The following is a 17,784-nucleotide window of genomic DNA, read 5'->3' on the forward strand; positions in this document are numbered from 1 at the left end:
GGAGGTGGCCAAGCTCTAAGTAACCTCTAACATAAACAGGCAAGTCATCAATGGAGAGGGGCCGATGGGGTGAGGAGGAACGAAGGAGAACAGAGAGGGAAATAGAAGAAAAAGGAGGTAGAGGAGAAAAAAGAAAAATTGTTCAATTACTGAGCAAACACGTTCTCTCTCTCTCTCTCTCTCTCTCTTTTCGAACAAGTGATTTTTCAGTGCAAATCAATGTTGGCAGGTCAGGCTGGCTCCTACTAATCTTGGCATTACAACTCTCCAATCAGAGCCTTCTCAGGTAATGGAGTTGTTATTGAACTTCATCGTCTGGGATTAGATTCTCGCTGGAGATCAATGCTGCTCCAAGATGAGACTGATAAACCCTTGATAGCAATCTGAATCCCTGAAGCCACAGAGTGAAGCATGCTGGGGCTCTGATACAGAGTAGGGGGGGGTCTGGACACACACCTCTAGCCACCCCCTCCTATTTTACTCTCTCTTCTAGAAATAGGAACACCTAGCATTTTTAGGCACCTTTTTGGATGTTTTTTGGCCTACTTGGTTTATCCATTTATTTAAGTCCAGTGGTGCAGCTACTTGCATCGATAATACTAACACAAATATTTCAAATGAATAAGGATTTTTTTGAAACATTATGAAACATTATTAACCATTATCATTTAGAATTTGACAATCAAAATCCCCTCTTCTAAATACATCCTGGTATCGCCGTTAAATACACTGTGACCCAGTTGGTATAGTAACATTGTATTATGAAAATGTAGCCTGAGTGAAAATATTGAATGCATGCTGAAAGTGAATATGGTGACATGGGGAGGGTAAGCTAATGACTGTGCTTTTATGTCAAAGAAGAGACTTTTAATCCACACTCTTTTTCTACAAACCCATAATAGGATTATACATATCATTATCTTTCTTTCTTTGAATGTTTTCGAGAAATAAACCAGGCTATATCAACTAGGGGTCCAACTTGACCGCTTACATTACATAGTGTATTCCCTATACCGTATATGTACATGCATAGTGTATTCTTTATAGCAAAAACCATACATTGTTGCTCTAAAAATATTTATATGGTTTCAAGCCAACTCGGCTAACACAAGCATAGCTCAATCGGCATGGGAAAAGTCCATCTGACTGCTAGGAACATGTGAGTAGTAGTTCTTAACTATTTATATTTCAGAGGGCTCAGCCACCATTTAGCCTTATCTCAGTTGGGCCTACTAAACGCCCCCAATCGATGGCAGGTCAATAGCGTAGGCAAATCAATCACAGGGTTTTCTTCTCCAAATATTTAATGAAACATGGTGGCAAATAACTGCAGGATTTATTGTTTGATGCTAAGAGCATAAGTGATTTTCCTCTTCTGCCGTCCCACACGGGGCCTGACTGCTCTGCCGGTCAGGCAGGCTTAAAGGGACCTGGGGAATAGCATGCAGACACTTTTCCGTTATATAATAATGATATATATATATATATATATATACATGAATATACACTCTCCTGCCTGTGTTCCTAATCCAGTGTACTGGGCTGACTGGCAGAGAGAGTCATTTCATTAGGGGTGCGTGGGAAGGGAAGCCAGGGTTGACTTGACAGGCTGGAGGGCCTCTCTAATATATGCTCTGATGGCTACCGTTTAACGTTTCAATCCCCTCAAATGATCCCGATGAGCCATGCGCATATTGTTTAATATAAAGGCTGCTAATGTGCGTGCCCAGGCGGGTTTCTGATGACGTATACTAGTGAACTCTGAACTGATGATGACCATGCTTTTTTAGTAGTTTTTTTGTTTGCTATATTTACCATGAGTTACGCCAACAACACTATCAAATCTGTCATTTAAAGAGCAAGTTAGTCCTCTTTTTCCACTTTATGTATTCTCAACCCCATAAGTATTGATTGGGCTATATAATCTAGCACCACCAGAGGCGATGGATTAATTCCCTGGTAGGCTAGGGGACAGCTAGGGGAGAGAGTGTCTGTCGGGGTGCTCATTGGGAAAATCTGACAGATACACAAAGATTAGCAGCCGTTCACATGGGGCCGTGAAGGGGTCTGGGGGCCCTCAGAGGCAGATAAGAGAGGGGCGGAGACGGTGATGATGAGGCTGTATTGTTCTGTAAAAGGGGCAGTTCTCCCTCCGTATGCAGTGCAGCGGTTATGGAGCGTGTATTAAGGAGCTGGGAGAGTGTAAGTATTATTGGTTGTGACTGCGCTGACCTGACAGCTGGGCCCAGTCTTGCTCCAGTGCTTGTTGTACAACAACATACATGCAGCTTGAGCACACAGACACAGACACACACACACACACACACACACACGTAGAGTACACATATATATATACACAAACACACACACGCACACGCAGACACACACACACACACACACACACACACACACACATGCATATCATATAAACACAGGGAGGGGGGTTTAACATTTGCTCTATTTCAAAAGTCAACTGCAAAATCTAAATCTAAAAACAATTACAGTTGGCTGCAAACAAAAGTGATGTGTCTGAGCCAAAACCAGCATGCTATGCTGCAACTAGCTCTCACAGTCTCACTTCAGAATTAGATGTTCATCCATGTTTCTCAAACGTCAAATTTCGAAGTTCTTCCAAACGTCCAATTTCTGTGTTTAAGGTTAAATTAAGCGATTGACTCCTCATTTTTAAGGTTAGGGTTAAATGTAGGCATTTGCTCTAAAATCTTACGGTTAGGTATTAACTCTGAATGGTTAAGGTAAGGGTTAAGGTTTGGGATAGGCATAAAACTAACATCTTTTTAAAAAAATGTTTTATTGCTGGATTCGAAAACGCAACCATTGGCACCAGAGGCAGATGCTAACAGCGCTCACTGTTGCCCCTAGTGGCCAGTTTCCACGTCATCTCCAGACGTCCTCAGACATGGATGGACGTCAAATAATGACTTGTATCACGGGTAATCTGTCTGGCTATGCTAGGGCTGCTGAATGGGCCAATCTGATAAAATGTCACTGATGCTTTGTTTCCTTGTTATGATTTAAACAGTGTTAGGTATGCCCAATTAGCTTTGTTTACATAGACAATACAAATATAGTCTGGGTGGTATGTTGTTATTTCACTTCTTATAGCAAGAGCCTGCTATTGCTTCCATTCATAAGCCTACCATCTTTGTTGTCATCATAATAATGTCATGGCCTATTTCTGTATTTCAGATAATCATGCGTGTACAATTGTACACACACACGTACACGCATACATACACACTTTGTTATTCGCTGCTTGGTATCATCTTATTCATTAATAAGGTGATGTCTTCTAGGTGATTACATCCTTCTCAAAGCTGCCTGCTGAGGTATAAGTGGTTGTGGTAAAGTCTTCTCTGACCTCACTCTGACAGCATGCTGAGAAACTCAATAACACTGATTACATAGACTAGCTAGGCCTACCATAGCACAACTGCTAGGCCTACATAATCATAACAGAACTGTTAGGCCTGCAGACACACCCAGAACAATAGCATAACTAATAGGTCTACACAGCCCCACAACCATAACATAACTTCAGATGTAGGATCTTAATTTGATCACTCTTTTGTTGCTGAGCATTTTCCTGCACAGCAGGAAATGCAAACTTGTATTGTATTTGAGTTTTTAAAGGCTTCTGAAGTTTGTCATTTCGACTTTGAAATTCCAGACTTGTTTTGCCCTAACGAAAAATGTATCAACCCCTACAAAAATGTCCATTAATTATCATCCAAATAATGATTCACATTTCCTGTTGCTGCAGGATTATTTTCCTGCTGTAGCAAACTGGCTCAAATTAAGACTCTACATCGGTAATAGGTCTACACAGACTCAGAACCATAACAGAACTAATAGGTCTACACAGACACAGAACCATAACAGAACTATTAGGCCTAGGCTTACAGTGTAGGCCTATAGACCCGGCACCATAACAGAACTGCTGGGCCTACAGATCCAGAAGCATAACAGAAACTCCTTGACTGTCAAGGAGCTAGCCTACTCTCCTTGCCTTGATAAATATAACAAAGTAAAACGAGTTATCCATTTAAAACTGTTCATTGAAAATACACCATGTTTTGTAATTGCAGCAATGTTCTATGTTATTTTGATTATTGGTCACTGGTGAAAAGGAAAGAAATGTATGACAGTTTGTGGGCACCCACAAATATTCATTTGGTTTTGGCGGCAAAAATTATATTTGTCGTTCCAAACTATTTACTCCTCCATTCATGCATTGTTGAGTAAAACTATAACTACTAAGTGAACATGTTTAAGAATTAACGCTAAAGTAAGCTAAAGAAATGTAATTGCTTACTTTGTGTGTACTCCTAATTGTATGTGTTCTTCATGTTTCCATGTCAGAGATTGTGACAGGCAAACGGAGGTGAGTTTGACAGCACGATTTAAAGGGGCAATCTGCGATTGCTACATCCATTTATTTAAATGTATGATATACAGTACCAGTCAAAAGTGTGGATATACTGTACCTACTCATTCAAGGGTTTTTCTTTCTTTTTACTATTTTCTACATTGTAGAATAATAGTGAAGACATCAAAACTATGAAATAACACATATGGAATCATGTAGTAACCAAACAAGTGTTAAACAAATCAAAATATGTTTTATATTTTAGATTCTTCAAAGTAGCCACCCTTTGCCTTGATGACAGCTTTGCACACGCTTGGCATTCTGTCAACCAGCTTCATTAGGTAATAACCTGGAATACATTTCAATTAACAGGTGTGCCTTTTTAAAAGTTAATTTGTGGAATTTATTTCCTTCTTAATGCATTTGAGCCAATCAGTTGTGTTGTGACAAGGTATGGCGGGTATACAGAAGATAGCCCTATTTGGTAAAATACCAAATCCATACTATGGCAAGAACAGCTCAAATAAGCAAAGAGAAATTACAGTCCATCATTACTTTAAGACATGAAGGTCAGTCAATCCAGAAAATGTCAAGAACTTTGAAAGTTTCTTTAAGTGCAGTTGCGAAAACTATCAAGCGCTATGATGAAACTGGCTCTCATGAGGACCACCACAGGAAAGGAAGACCCAAAGTTAACTCTGCTGCAGAGGATAAGTTCCTTAGAGTTAACTGCAACTCAGAAATTGCAGCCCAAATAAATGCTTCACAGAGTTCAAGTAACAGACACATCTCAACATCAACTGTTCAGAGGAGACTGTGTGAATCAGGCCTTCATGGTTAAATTGCTGCAAAGAAACCACTACTAAAGGACACCAATAATAAGAAGAGACTTGCTTTGGCCAAGAAACACGAGCAATGGACATTAGACTGGTGGAAATCTGTCCTTTGGTCTGATGAGTCCAGATTTGAGATTTCTGTTTCCAACCGCCGTGTCTTTGTGAGACGCAGAGTAGGTGAACGGGTGATCTCTGCATGTGTGGTTCCCACCGTGAAACATGGAGGAGGAGGTGTGATGGTGTCGGGGTGCTTTGCTGGTGACACTGTCGTTGATTTATTTAGAATTCAAGGCACACTTAACTAGCATGGCTACCACAGCATTCTGCAGCGATATGCCATCCCATCTGGTTTGCGCTTAGTGGGACTATCATTTGTTTTTCAACAGGAAAATGACCCAAAACACACCCAAAACACCCAAAACACACCCAAAATGACCCAAAACACAATCACCCGACCTCAACCCAATTGAGATGGTTAGGGATGAGTTGGGCCGCAGAGTGAAGGTAAAGCAGCCAACAAGTGCTCAGCATATGTGAGAACTCCTTTAGGACTGTTGGAAAAACATTCCTCATGAAGCTGGTTGAGAGAATGCCAAGAGTGTGCAAAGCTGTCATCAAGGCAAGGGTGGCTACGTTGAAGAATCTAACATCTAAAATATATTTTGATTTGTTTAACACTTGTTTGGTTACTACATGATGCCATATGTGTTATTTCATAGTTTTGATGTCTTCACTATTATTCTACAATGTAGAAAATATTAAAAATCAAGAAAAACCCTTGAATGAGTAGGTGTATCCAAACTTTTGACTGGTACTGTATACATATTGATTCTTGAACAATATAATTTATAAATGCCTTATGAACTTCAGTTCAATTGTCTTACTCCATCAGAACCCAAAATATAACTTATTTTACTACTTTGCTTGTAAACCAAGTAAAATTGTAAACAAACACTGATAAAAAAACTAAAATGTTGATATCATGGATGGTCAGTCCTTGCATCCATAGCTCTGTCTGTGCATTTGAGAGTGGTTACATTTTTCCAGCCCCATCCCTCAGCTATTTACCAAATCAGTGTCAGGGTGATCACTTTGTTATTGTTTGAACTGCAGATTTCCCTTATAAGGTTCATTACAAGAGACAGTCACGCAAGACTGTGGTGCTCTGTAGCTCAATTGTTAGAGCATGGTGCTTGTAACGCCAGGGTAGTGGGTTTGATCCCCGAGACCACCCATACGTAAAAATGTATGCACGCATGACTGTAAGTCGCTTTGGATAAAAGCGTCTGCTAAATGGCATGTTATTATTATTATTATTATTACAGTATAGTAGGCCCCCTCCAGCCACCTCCTGCAGTGTCCAGGGCACCTGGCACATGAAGACATCCTCTCCACCATGTTGGTACAGCTGCTGCTCCTCCAGCCCCAGCCTCCAGCCCCAGTCTCCAGCCCCAGACCAGCAGCAACAGCTGGAAAGAGGGAGGCTTTGTCTGGCCCAGTAGGCCCGAGCTGTTAACAGGAGCAATCTGATATTAGTCTGGCCGCAGCGCCCAGTCGAGGGGCCATGAAAGGGCACTGACTGCTGGCTTCATCTGATGGACGGACCAAGAAGAAGTCCCATAATAGGGACACAGAGAGGGGACTATGGAATTTGTATATGACCAGCCTGGAAATATAGCAGTGAGTTTAAGAGATCATGTTGATAGGAAATATAGCAGTGAGTTTAAGAGATCATGTTGATAGGAAATATAGCAGTGAGTTTAAGAGATCATGTTGATAGGAAATATAGCAGTGAGTTTAAGAGATCATGTTAATATGACTGGACTATAGCATAGTGGGGTCGTATTCAGGATACGTAGGTTAGGGCAGAATGCTGGCGGCATCTTGAGGCTTCTAGTCAGGAGGAGATCTTTATCCGGAGACGTCACCTGATCACTTCATTCATCCACCTCATCACTTCGCCGTGGAACCAAATGGAACCGAATAACAATGGGATTGATTGAATGTTTCCAGGGGATACCTGTTGGTGAGTGACCCTTTACATGTGTCTTCAAATTGGTCCAAGGAATGACCTCAAGTAAATGTTTGACTGTAGACATGGAAAAACCCTGAATTGCTCTATCTTTGGATTAGGGGCAGACCGAGTAAAGGTAAACATAAATAGAGAAATGTATACAATTTATAGCAATGTAGCTTTGAATCAACCTGGTGACTGTACCACATTGGCATATTATTTTCTCTCTGGATGGCAGGTCAATCAGCCTGAACATCCTTTGTCACGGTTATTCAGCATAAGAGAACGTAGGTCTATATTAAGCAGTGTAAGTATTTATTACAGTATTACAATTTAGTCCATGGGTTGGGCAGATATTATCATTGTCATTATAATGTAATAACTTGGGATATATTTTGGTCATGGGGTCAAGTTATGAGGTTAAGTGTCAAGCCTACATTTTAATCCATCATAAACCATACTCTATGTTTTTTCAAAAGAATGACAGATTATAGATATACATACAAATACCCCATATGATAATCATGACAAGCATGACTCTATTCAGTGAGAATAAGCGCTAAATTGATTGAGCATCCTTGCATAGACCAGAGGGTCCTTCCTGATAAGGATCTAGCTCTCTTTAGCCCCTCCCACTCTGTCCTCTCTCTCTCTTTACTTTCCTCCCGCTGTCACTCCTCACTTGGCCTGGCAGCATCAAGACTAGCTTGCATTTTAATTCGGCCCTGAAGTTACTTATTTCATTATCGATCATCCGTAATGCTGAATCAATGTTCATCTTGTTATGTGGACCATACCCGTGTAATACAGGGATAGCGCGGCCCACAGTTACTCACTCCTTTTACAAAGTGACTTTACCGTAAAATCAATGCCTTGTGTTACTGATACCGGGGAAACTGCAGCGGGATGGATAGTGAGTGGGCATCCAGTAGTCAACCTGAGAAAAACACACACCTGCAAATGCAATGTTATATAGGCTAAAAGGCAGGCACTCACATCACATCCTGCTAGCGCGGCGTCCAGTTGTATCACCTAATGGGCGTTGCCTATTTCTGTTATTGGATATGATAATAGTTTGTAAGAATGGTGTCTATGAATGTTTGAAAGCTATTATGGCAGGATTTTATATGGATTGATATTTATAGAATGAAAGTCTAGGCTACTGTCTGAAAAAGCATACAATGTCAGATATGGAATGCATACCAATTGACGTTAGTGCAGAAGCTCCATGGCCCCATGTTATTTTTAGTGTTGCAGTAGCTTATAGGCCTAAAAGGCTAATAGTGGATTTGGTCAATTTAAAACAATGTGAAAATAAAAAAAATGATTTGCCTAATTGGCTACTATTATGCCTACTACTAATGTTAATAATATTGCAATAACATGATAACAATAGGCTACGTTGCTTACTTTATCTGATACATTATATATAGGCCACACAATTGTGGTGGTATTTGGGGGATATATCATATTTTCATATCTGTGAATTTGAAACCACAATCCTGCAGAACTGCCAGGGTTTTGCTGAGGACATGTGTTGGTAAATAACGGCGAAATAAAGTGACCCGGGACGGCTAATAAAACAAGTCGGAAACCCTCAGGACCGACCGCAGAAAATGTACCAAAGCAAAGCAGCAAGGAGAGGAGAGGAGAGAAAGAGTGCACCGAGAGCGAGCAGGCCATTTGACACCGGGAGCTCTGACCTTACCAATCAATTACTGCCTGTGGCTGGCGGCAGCTCTACAATTTACTCCCAAATTCAGTCTTTATAGGCTCGTTTCTGAAGCTGCCTCTTCTCCCCAACTCTGATGAGGCAGGCGAGAGAAACTCCCGATAGATATTAGTGCAGACGTGAACAGTGAGCAGTCGACTCGCCCTCACTGCTGTTAAGTAATGCAAGTCTGTTTGGGGTAGCATGCCATGTAGTCCTAGTGCATATAGAACAGGTTCCAAACTGATTTTTGGTAGAACAGGAATATATAGGCTTGCTTGCTTATTTATTAACCTTTAAAGGCGTGATTATTCCTAATAATTGACTGTTTCGCAGGGGGTCGAAGTTCACATTGTGTGGTTTTGTAGTCTATATAAAAAATATATATAAACAGCATGCAGGCCAAGGCCCATAATCGTTTTCTTGAATTATTTTTGCTAATTATAAATGGTGAACATGGGTGATCTGATTTAACCCAAAACTAAAATATATCAGTAACAGTCACACTTTTCAACGCCAGGGTTGTGGGTTCGATTCCTACCGGGGGGCGAGTATGAAAAGTGTATGCACTCACTAACTGTAAATCGCTCTGGATAAGAGCGTCTGCTAAATGACTGAAATGTAAAAAATGATATGATAAAAGTTTCAGTATACACTAACTATAGGCAAATGGTAACTAGTTATATGTAAATCACATGTTAAAACTGTACTAATTTATTTGATCTGATGTTATAAAACAGTTTAATAAGTTGCAGTCCATTGACTATTAATTTGTTTCAAATTGTGAAGAAGGATTGCACTGTTCAAAATTCCTTACTTTTGCGCTAATGCAAATTGAAGTTATCTATTTAATATGCATGGTTGGATTAGTGTAATGTAATTAAAATAATATTATTTAAATTATCCCAACAGTAAAAAATGTAACTTTAAATCTATTTTCAAAGTACTCTTGCTTCCGGTAACTATAATTAATTTATTAAACTATTTCAATGATTGGATTATGTCCCTCTGCTCTTTACACACCTCGAGATTTCTTGCTCTTTTATTTATTCTCCAATGGGACAAGGATTTGAAATAACATATTTTCAGATAAAGGAAGTGGTACAGTTTTAACTCCATTACTCTGAACCAAGCCCCCTCTCAGTCTCAGCAATGTTTGGATATTGCCAAACAACTCAACTCTAAAAAACATCACGAGGTCAAGAAGTTACGGCCTTATAATAGCATGCGACGTTGTTATTGATTGTGCTCGTGTTCAGTGAACTTGTAAAAGGCCCTTCCTTCTCTGTGGCTCTGATGGCATAATGTGTCATTGTACCTTTACACAGAGTAGGCCTATCATCATTGTTGGGTAGAACACGTTCTAAATTATTCGAGATTTAGCCTAAATGACCAACATGGCTTTTCTTGATCATAAATCGGTATGGAAATAGTTGTAAATCACTTTGGTCCCATATATAATCTTTACAACAGCTCACCCTCATACCCTTTGCGCTAATGAAACTTAAGATGCAAAAAAAGAAAAGTAGTCTAAACAAACTCTGCAAGCTGCTGGGTTTTACTAACGTCTCCCTCCAAAGGAATAACAACGTAAAACCTTTTTTGTCAAGGCAAGGCAAAATGCGATTTGGAACTCTCTTTCTCTCTCTCAGTGTATGTCTCTGTCTCTCTCTCACCCTCTCACTGACACACACACACACACATACGCACGCACGCTCACACACACACACACACACTTCACCATCCCCCTCTTCCACCAACAGCCCAAAACATCAAGGGTCATTAATTGTGTTTTCTTTTCAAATCCTTTGTCACCGCAATTAACCGATTATGATCAGAAGGCTCCTTTAAATGGATTCCATGTGTGATAAGAAATGTATTACTTGTTTTCTGTCGCCTAGGAGTTATGGAAAAGATTCAAATGTGTAATTTGAAGAGCCTCTGTTTGAAGGCTTTGATCTCGCCTGTTTCTGGAGCTTCATTTCATCATTTGCGATGTGTTGCTGGCGTCTTGTGTATTGCATAAGGAACCACTCTTGAGCGATAGATCCGTGTATATTTGCCGTTGAAAATGATGTGAAATTGTGTCATCTGCATAATTACCCTCAAAGAACTGTGTAAAAAACAGCCCTCGAGTCACTCTCCTGCGATTGTCCTCTTTTGCATGACCGAAACATTAGCCTACATGGGTTATATTATAAGAATAGAGACATGTATAAAGAATTTTACAAAATAATAAAAAGTAGTAGGCCTATGTTATTATTATTATTATTATTATTATTATTATTATTATTATTCCTAGTAGTAGTAGTAGTAGTAGTAGTAGTAGTAGTAGTAGTAGTAGTAGTAGTAGTAGTAGTAGTAGTAGTAGTAGTAGTAGTAGTAGCAGTAGTGTGGCTGCCCCAGTGTTTGGTGCATTTGTATCCACCGTGTGTATGTTATAGAGTCAAGCGGAGAGGGCAGGTTATGGGACGCTATACGGTGTGGAGTGGAGGTGAGAGAGAGAGCTGAGAGTCTTAATGTTTTTATGGCTATGCCAGTTTCCCGGGTCGGTGTGAAAGTGTTAAGTTAGTGCATATGTGTTTGATTGGGGTTATAAATCAGACGGAGTCCTTGGGGCCCTGACAGGTCCCGGGGATGAGACACGTGTCCATCCGAACTGGGAGCGCCTCTGAGAGGGCACTAACTGGCAGATATGTCGTTCACACTCACACTTCCAACCACCTGCTTTTATATTATAACACAAAGAAAGCACGAAAGTTGGCAGTTCCAATATTCAGCATTTCAATACACATGTGACACGACACACGTCTTACACTAACTTCTTCACCTATTTTAGTTGAACTCATTCAACTAACACATTCCTCCCTCAATCTGAAGGCAAATATAAATGTTGAGTTTCTCAGATCAGCTGTAAAGTCTGGCCCCTCCGTTCACTCTGCTGCAGGTTGGTGTGTGTGTCTGAGTGTTATTGACTGCTATGTAGTGATTACCATGCCGGTTGGATGGCATCCGCCACTCGCTGTAATTAATAACCTCATAATCCAGGTTCGGTTGGGTGTCAAGATGCCAGCACGTTAAGGGGAAACACGGAGGTTCGGCACTGAGTTTATGGAAACAAGACGTGGCCTTATAGTCTATATGAGAAATGATAGCTGCTATTATCCCTCCCAGACAATGATATCAGCTCCAAAAGAAGATTAAAGGTTTAAACAAGTAGGCCTACATAGACATAGACCTAGTTCTTGGAAACCGGATCTCATCATCAAAACTAAACTGAGATTGATGAGATTTAATTTCGCTGTCAATATTGCGCTGAGATTTATCATATTCAAATAAACTGCAACAGCAATACATAAGTCACCACTGTAGTTGTTTTGCAAACGATTAACAGACATATGATGGTACAAAGACGGGGATGTAATACGATTAGGGATGTTTCCTACATATTTTTATATATTGATTCATGGAATTTCAATTCTGACTCCCTTGCTTTGTTTTAATCCGATTTATATACAAGAAAAAACTGGTTTTGTCAAATTCATCAAGCGGATTTCTTAAAGGTAGCCTAATCTTTATGTGCGATAGTCTTGTAAAGATGATATTTTTTTCCTGGAAGGGAAGCCTTGGTACATACATACAAAATTAGATTTTATAGAATTGTTTTTAACAGGCCTAACCTGTTTACAAATAGCTATGGCTTTCCGTGCAAAATGAGCTTTCCGTGCATAATGAATAACATCAGTGAATTTTTAATAAATTAAACCACTTGCAATTATTATTATTATTATTATTATTAGGCTATTATTATTATTATTATTATTATTGTTATTAATATTATCATCATCATCATCATCATCGTTATTTTATGACACTATTATTATTTACATCAACATTATTTGTGGTGTTGTTGTTGTTCATGTAAAATATTTATTTACCTCAAAGTTTTAGCTTCCAGTGTATCACTTTAAATATATATCCACCACAATACACAACACAACGTGTTTATTTGTTATCGTTGCCATTGTTGACGGTTACACTTTGCATTCATTAACAGCGCAGGCGCTAATCACCCATGCAGCTTTTCATTTCTTGACAACTTTCTCTCTGACGTCAAATGGTTACATGCTAACTGTTTGATGTCCCAAATTAAAAGAGTGAATTGAGTCCGATCCGCTTGCCACTTGTTAGAAGCTTCGGCAACACCTCAAAACGGCATACGAAAACACAATTTGCCCATAGACTTTTAGCATACCTGGGTCCAAATCACTCGATACGGGAAATAACATAAGTTTCTTAGGTCTTTTTTCCAGTGGACATGTCTTAACTGAGTCGCGGGTGCACATACGTGGGACACATTCATTAGAAGAAAACTGCAGACACTAGGCTTATGTGAAGTTAATCACTCAACAGCATTTAAATATTTACTATTTGTGCAAATGACCACAAATTGTGAATTAGCAATAAAATGGGGTAGGGCTGAGGCGAACAAATAACAAATTAAATGATTGGCGAGCCATCAAATGAGATCTGAAACCCATTCAAATAAGAGATCGCGACGTCAGTGCACTTATCCAGGGGAAATACAGAGAGAGAGAGAGAGAGCGAGAGAGAGAGAGAGAGAGAGAGAGAGAGGCGCGCGTGGAAGAGCGAGAGTGTGTATAGGGGGTGAGATTTGAGAAATAGGAGGGGCTTCTAAACGACTAGAAATGTCAATCAGAGCAAGGAGTCCCAATAATCTAAGGCAATCTGTAAGGACCTGACCTTAGTCCATCCAGATCAATAGGGAAGTGAGGGAGGAAGGCGCAATCGGATCGTTTACACTGGCTGTTTTTGAGGAAATATAGACTTCCCTTACACTTTGTTGTACTCACTGTAACGTGGATATCGCAGTACGCACCGCGAGGGCGATTCCCTGCTTTTTGTGATTGCAGCAGACTTTTTTCTACGACCATGTCTTTCCCGCAGCTGGGATATCAGTACATCCGACCGATATACCCACCGGAGCGCCAGGGTATCAGCAATGCCAGAGCCGGTACGGAGTTGAGCCCGTCCGGGGCACTCTCAAACGTTCTCTCAACTATGTATGGATCACCTTTCGCCGCAGCAGCACAGGGCTATGGAGCATTTCTGCCCTATTCAAACGATATATCAATTTTCAATCAATTGGTGAGTGCCTTTACTGATATATGCCTTTGGTTCCCTTCATTCGCTTTTTTCCCCCATCCACACTAAAAAAGAGAAAGGGCGAGGTGACGTTACGTTATTGAGACAATGATCCATTCAGGACTGAACAAGAAGTGCTCGTTGGTGAACTTTGTTATTGACTCCTTTTTTTGTAAATAGAAAAAGTAGCCAAAAAGTAGCACAATAACCGAAATGTCAGTCGAAAACCTATGTTCAGACCACTAGAAAATAAAGAAAACAACTGAAATTGCATTTGATCGTACAGCCGTTAAAAGTGTGGATACATGCATCTTGAAATACATTGAAATGTTTTGCAATTGGTAGTGAAGTTTTAGAAATCAAATAGTTTTTTTCTTGAACAGAAATGGTGTGTAAAAAATACAAATGTGTAACTTTTACATATGGTGATGCTTTTGTTAGTCGTAAACGCAGAAATCACATATCCTATGTGAAGAAAGACACATGTGGTGATAGTGGCTTTATACTGCATATATTAGCCTATATGATTTGGTCTTATTTATCATAAAGTAGAATTTCATTTTGCAAACATCATTAATCTATCATAATATCTCACACGTCCTTTGGGTCTCTGCTCTTTGTCTTTTAGGGTGCTCAGTATGAGTTGAAAGACAGTCCAGGCGTCCAAGGACATCCAGGATTTGCCCACCATCACCCAGCGTTTTACCCATATGGCCAGTATCAGTTTGGTGACCCGTCCAGACCCAAAAATGCGACCAGGGAGAGCACGAGCACACTGAAGGCCTGGCTGAGCGAGCATCGTAAGAACCCCTACCCCACCAAGGGCGAGAAAATCATGCTGGCCATCATCACCAAAATGACCCTCACCCAAGTGTCCACCTGGTTCGCCAATGCCAGGAGGAGGCTAAAGAAGGAGAACAAGATGACCTGGACTCCCCGGAGCCGCACAGACGAAGAGGGAAATGTTTACAACAGTGATCACGAGGAGGGAGAGGAAGGGGACAAGAGGGAGGATGAGGAAGAGATCGATTTAGAAAATATCGACACGGAAAATATCGAGAATAAGGACGACTTGGATGATCAGGATGACCTACACGCTGATTTAAAATTAGATGGTAGAAGCGACTCTGAGATTTCAGACGGCTATGAGGATTTACAAGGGCCGGATCAGAGATTTCTAAAGGCTGTAGTGAAGGAGGGCAAAGATATTAACGTGGAACGGGGCGAGCACTTCCACCACCACCACCATCACTCTTTTGAAATTAAAGCCTCACAACCGAATGGCGAACAACTGAAACTGAATCCGGTGTCCATCAATTCGCCCCCATCAGAAAATAACGCGGCCCCGGCCCCGGCCCAAAAGCCAAAGATTTGGTCTTTGGCGGAGACAGCAACAACCCCTGACAATCCCCGCAAATCTCCACAAATGAATGGCAGCAACACAGTTGGGCCCGGGGCCCAGACCATAATCAGCCCTCATCACAGACTCATCTCTTGTCCTGTTGGAAAAATCCAGAACTGGACAAACCGAGCTTTTTCTGCCCACCAGCTCGCATTACTGAACTCTAACCATTACCTTGGACTGGCGAACCAGGCTTCGGCGAACGGGCTCGCCCTCTACAGCAGGCAGCAACACCAACACACGCAGGACAAGAGTCATAGCTCAGACACAGCCGTCACAGGTACATGTCACCAACACTGAGGCTGGCGAGCCTGACTGTATAACAAACTGTTCATTATTACTCTATTTCAGACTTTACTTATCCCTCTTTAACGCTATAGCCTACTTAAATAGGCCTGTTCTGGACAGATATTTTGAGGCCGTAAAGATGATCATAAAAGTGTGTTTCCATGCTGTCGTTTATGTGACAGAATAAGGTGGTGTTGAAGCTTTGAACTGGGGGAAGACAGACAGAGTTGGTCGAAATAAAGGGCCGAAGTCATTGGTTTTTAATGTTATTATCAGCTGGTTTATTGTGAGAATGGATGGTCATTCATGTCCGATAATGATTTTTAAATTCAGCATTTGGCCCCATATTTCTTTGTCACATACCTACTTCAGTATTGTACGTGCTTGTATTTAACCCGTGACTGACTTGAAGATTCCCAGGCAGTGAAATACTAAATTCACGGCGACAGTGCTGTGCTCTAGTTATAGACAGGAGAATGAATGCATATATTTATTTATTTTATTGCCATTATTATTTCAGAGAGATCTAGTGCCTTGGAAGCAGAGAAAAAGTTGTTAAAAACAGCCTTCCACCCAGTTCATAGACGGTAAGAGACTGTCATCTTTATGTTATTTGGCTAAATTATTTTTTATGCACATCCTATTTTATCTTTGACTACCACATTTACTCAAACTATAGCCTATTTGTCGTATTTGTAGGACATGGAATAGATGGATTCCTCAGTGCTTGTGTTATTTCGTTTAGGCCTCAAAATTATATTTGCATATTTGTCATGCAAAAACCCCAGCTCAAATTTACCACATTGGTTTTATAACCGGCTCTCATTTTTCAAAAGCAATCTTCACTTTATATCACTTTACTTTTCAAGCATTTCATTACCTTGCAGTTCTAGGTTATTATTATTTTCCTCTTACTGAGTGTATTTATTTTCTTGACCCGTGTGTTGCAGGCCTCAGAATCAACTCGAAGCAGCCATGGTTCTATCAGCTCTCGCCTCCTCCTAGACTTTGACTTTCACTCTTTCTTTTTATGATTTTATTTTAATCTGTTGTAAGGAATGTAAAATAAGAATAATACATCTGTGTATACTTACCTTGTAAGCATGTCCTGTGTAAACCTGCTAATGTAATAATGTATGAACCAGTAGTCTGTGAGTTTTCTTTTTCTTTTTTGTAAGTTCTGTGAGGATTTGATGTTCAAAATGTTTTGTATATAAAGTTAAGAAAATGTACATACTTGTGAACCAAATTGTACAAGAAAGTCTATATTTTGGCTAATAAATGAACTGCTGCAACTTTATTCAAATCGCTTGTGATTTTTGGGAAGCTGTTTGTCTGATGATTGTTTTGTGAAAGGAGAATTAGCTGTTGTGGGCCTTAGATGTTATGAATTAGATTGTGAAGTGGTGCAGAATTTCAATGTTTTGCTTTTTGCATGTGTGTGTGTGTCTGTCTGCGTGGCCTGGGGCGGATAGGCTTCATCATACTGGGCTGTGATAAGTAAATATTCTAGCAGGATTTGAGGCATTTTCACATGAGGGACTTAAGAGTAATTAGTTGACTATTGCATCGTACATTTGGATATTAAAGTTCTGGGATTATCTTTATTGAGGCGTAACAGACGAATTAAAATGAATAATTATTTCATAAATTTTCGTCTAAAATTGTATGGCATATGAAGAGAAATGATGTAGGCCTACTGACTATTTGAAGATTTGGATGGAACTATTTTGGACTGAGAGGTTAAACGTCGTATAGGCTAGGCTATGCGTACATGGGTTGTGGTGTTGTATGTACAATGCAATCTCAGTTCGCATGTGATATTTGTGGTAGGCCTACTACATGTTTTTTTGTTATGCATCTTGAATTTGGTCAGCCGTTGTGGGCTGCACTGCTAACCATATGCCACCAATACATTGGGATATCATTTATTTATGTTTGTTTCCACATCTAAGATAATTTACATGTCAGAAGCGG

At 40.2% G+C, this 17,784-nt stretch overlaps 1 protein-coding gene across 2 annotated transcripts; it reads left to right on the plus strand.

The window, feature by feature from the left end:
* Positions 1 to 13,673: 13,673 nt before the first annotated feature.
* Positions 13,674 to 17,107, plus strand: irx3a (iroquois homeobox 3a). 2 transcript variants are annotated; one of them, XM_041895423.2, is made up of 4 exons: positions 13,674 to 14,120; positions 14,746 to 15,799; positions 16,328 to 16,394; positions 16,758 to 17,107. In XM_041895423.2, the coding sequence occupies exons 1-4, from the start codon at positions 13,905 to 13,907 to the stop codon at positions 16,810 to 16,812; spliced, it is 1,392 nt and encodes a 463-aa protein (XP_041751357.2). In that variant the 5' UTR covers positions 13,674 to 13,904; the 3' UTR covers positions 16,813 to 17,107. The 2 variants fall into 2 exon arrangements, with proteins under 2 accessions (XP_041751357.2, XP_041751358.2); XM_041895424.2 differs by lacking the exon at positions 16,328 to 16,394.
* Positions 17,108 to 17,784: the final 677 nt, after the last annotated feature.

The sequence above is a fragment of the Coregonus clupeaformis genome, chromosome 32 (genome assembly GCF_020615455.1).
Source record: "Coregonus clupeaformis isolate EN_2021a chromosome 32, ASM2061545v1, whole genome shotgun sequence".
NCBI classification, from domain to species: domain Eukaryota; kingdom Metazoa; phylum Chordata; class Actinopteri; order Salmoniformes; family Salmonidae; genus Coregonus; species Coregonus clupeaformis.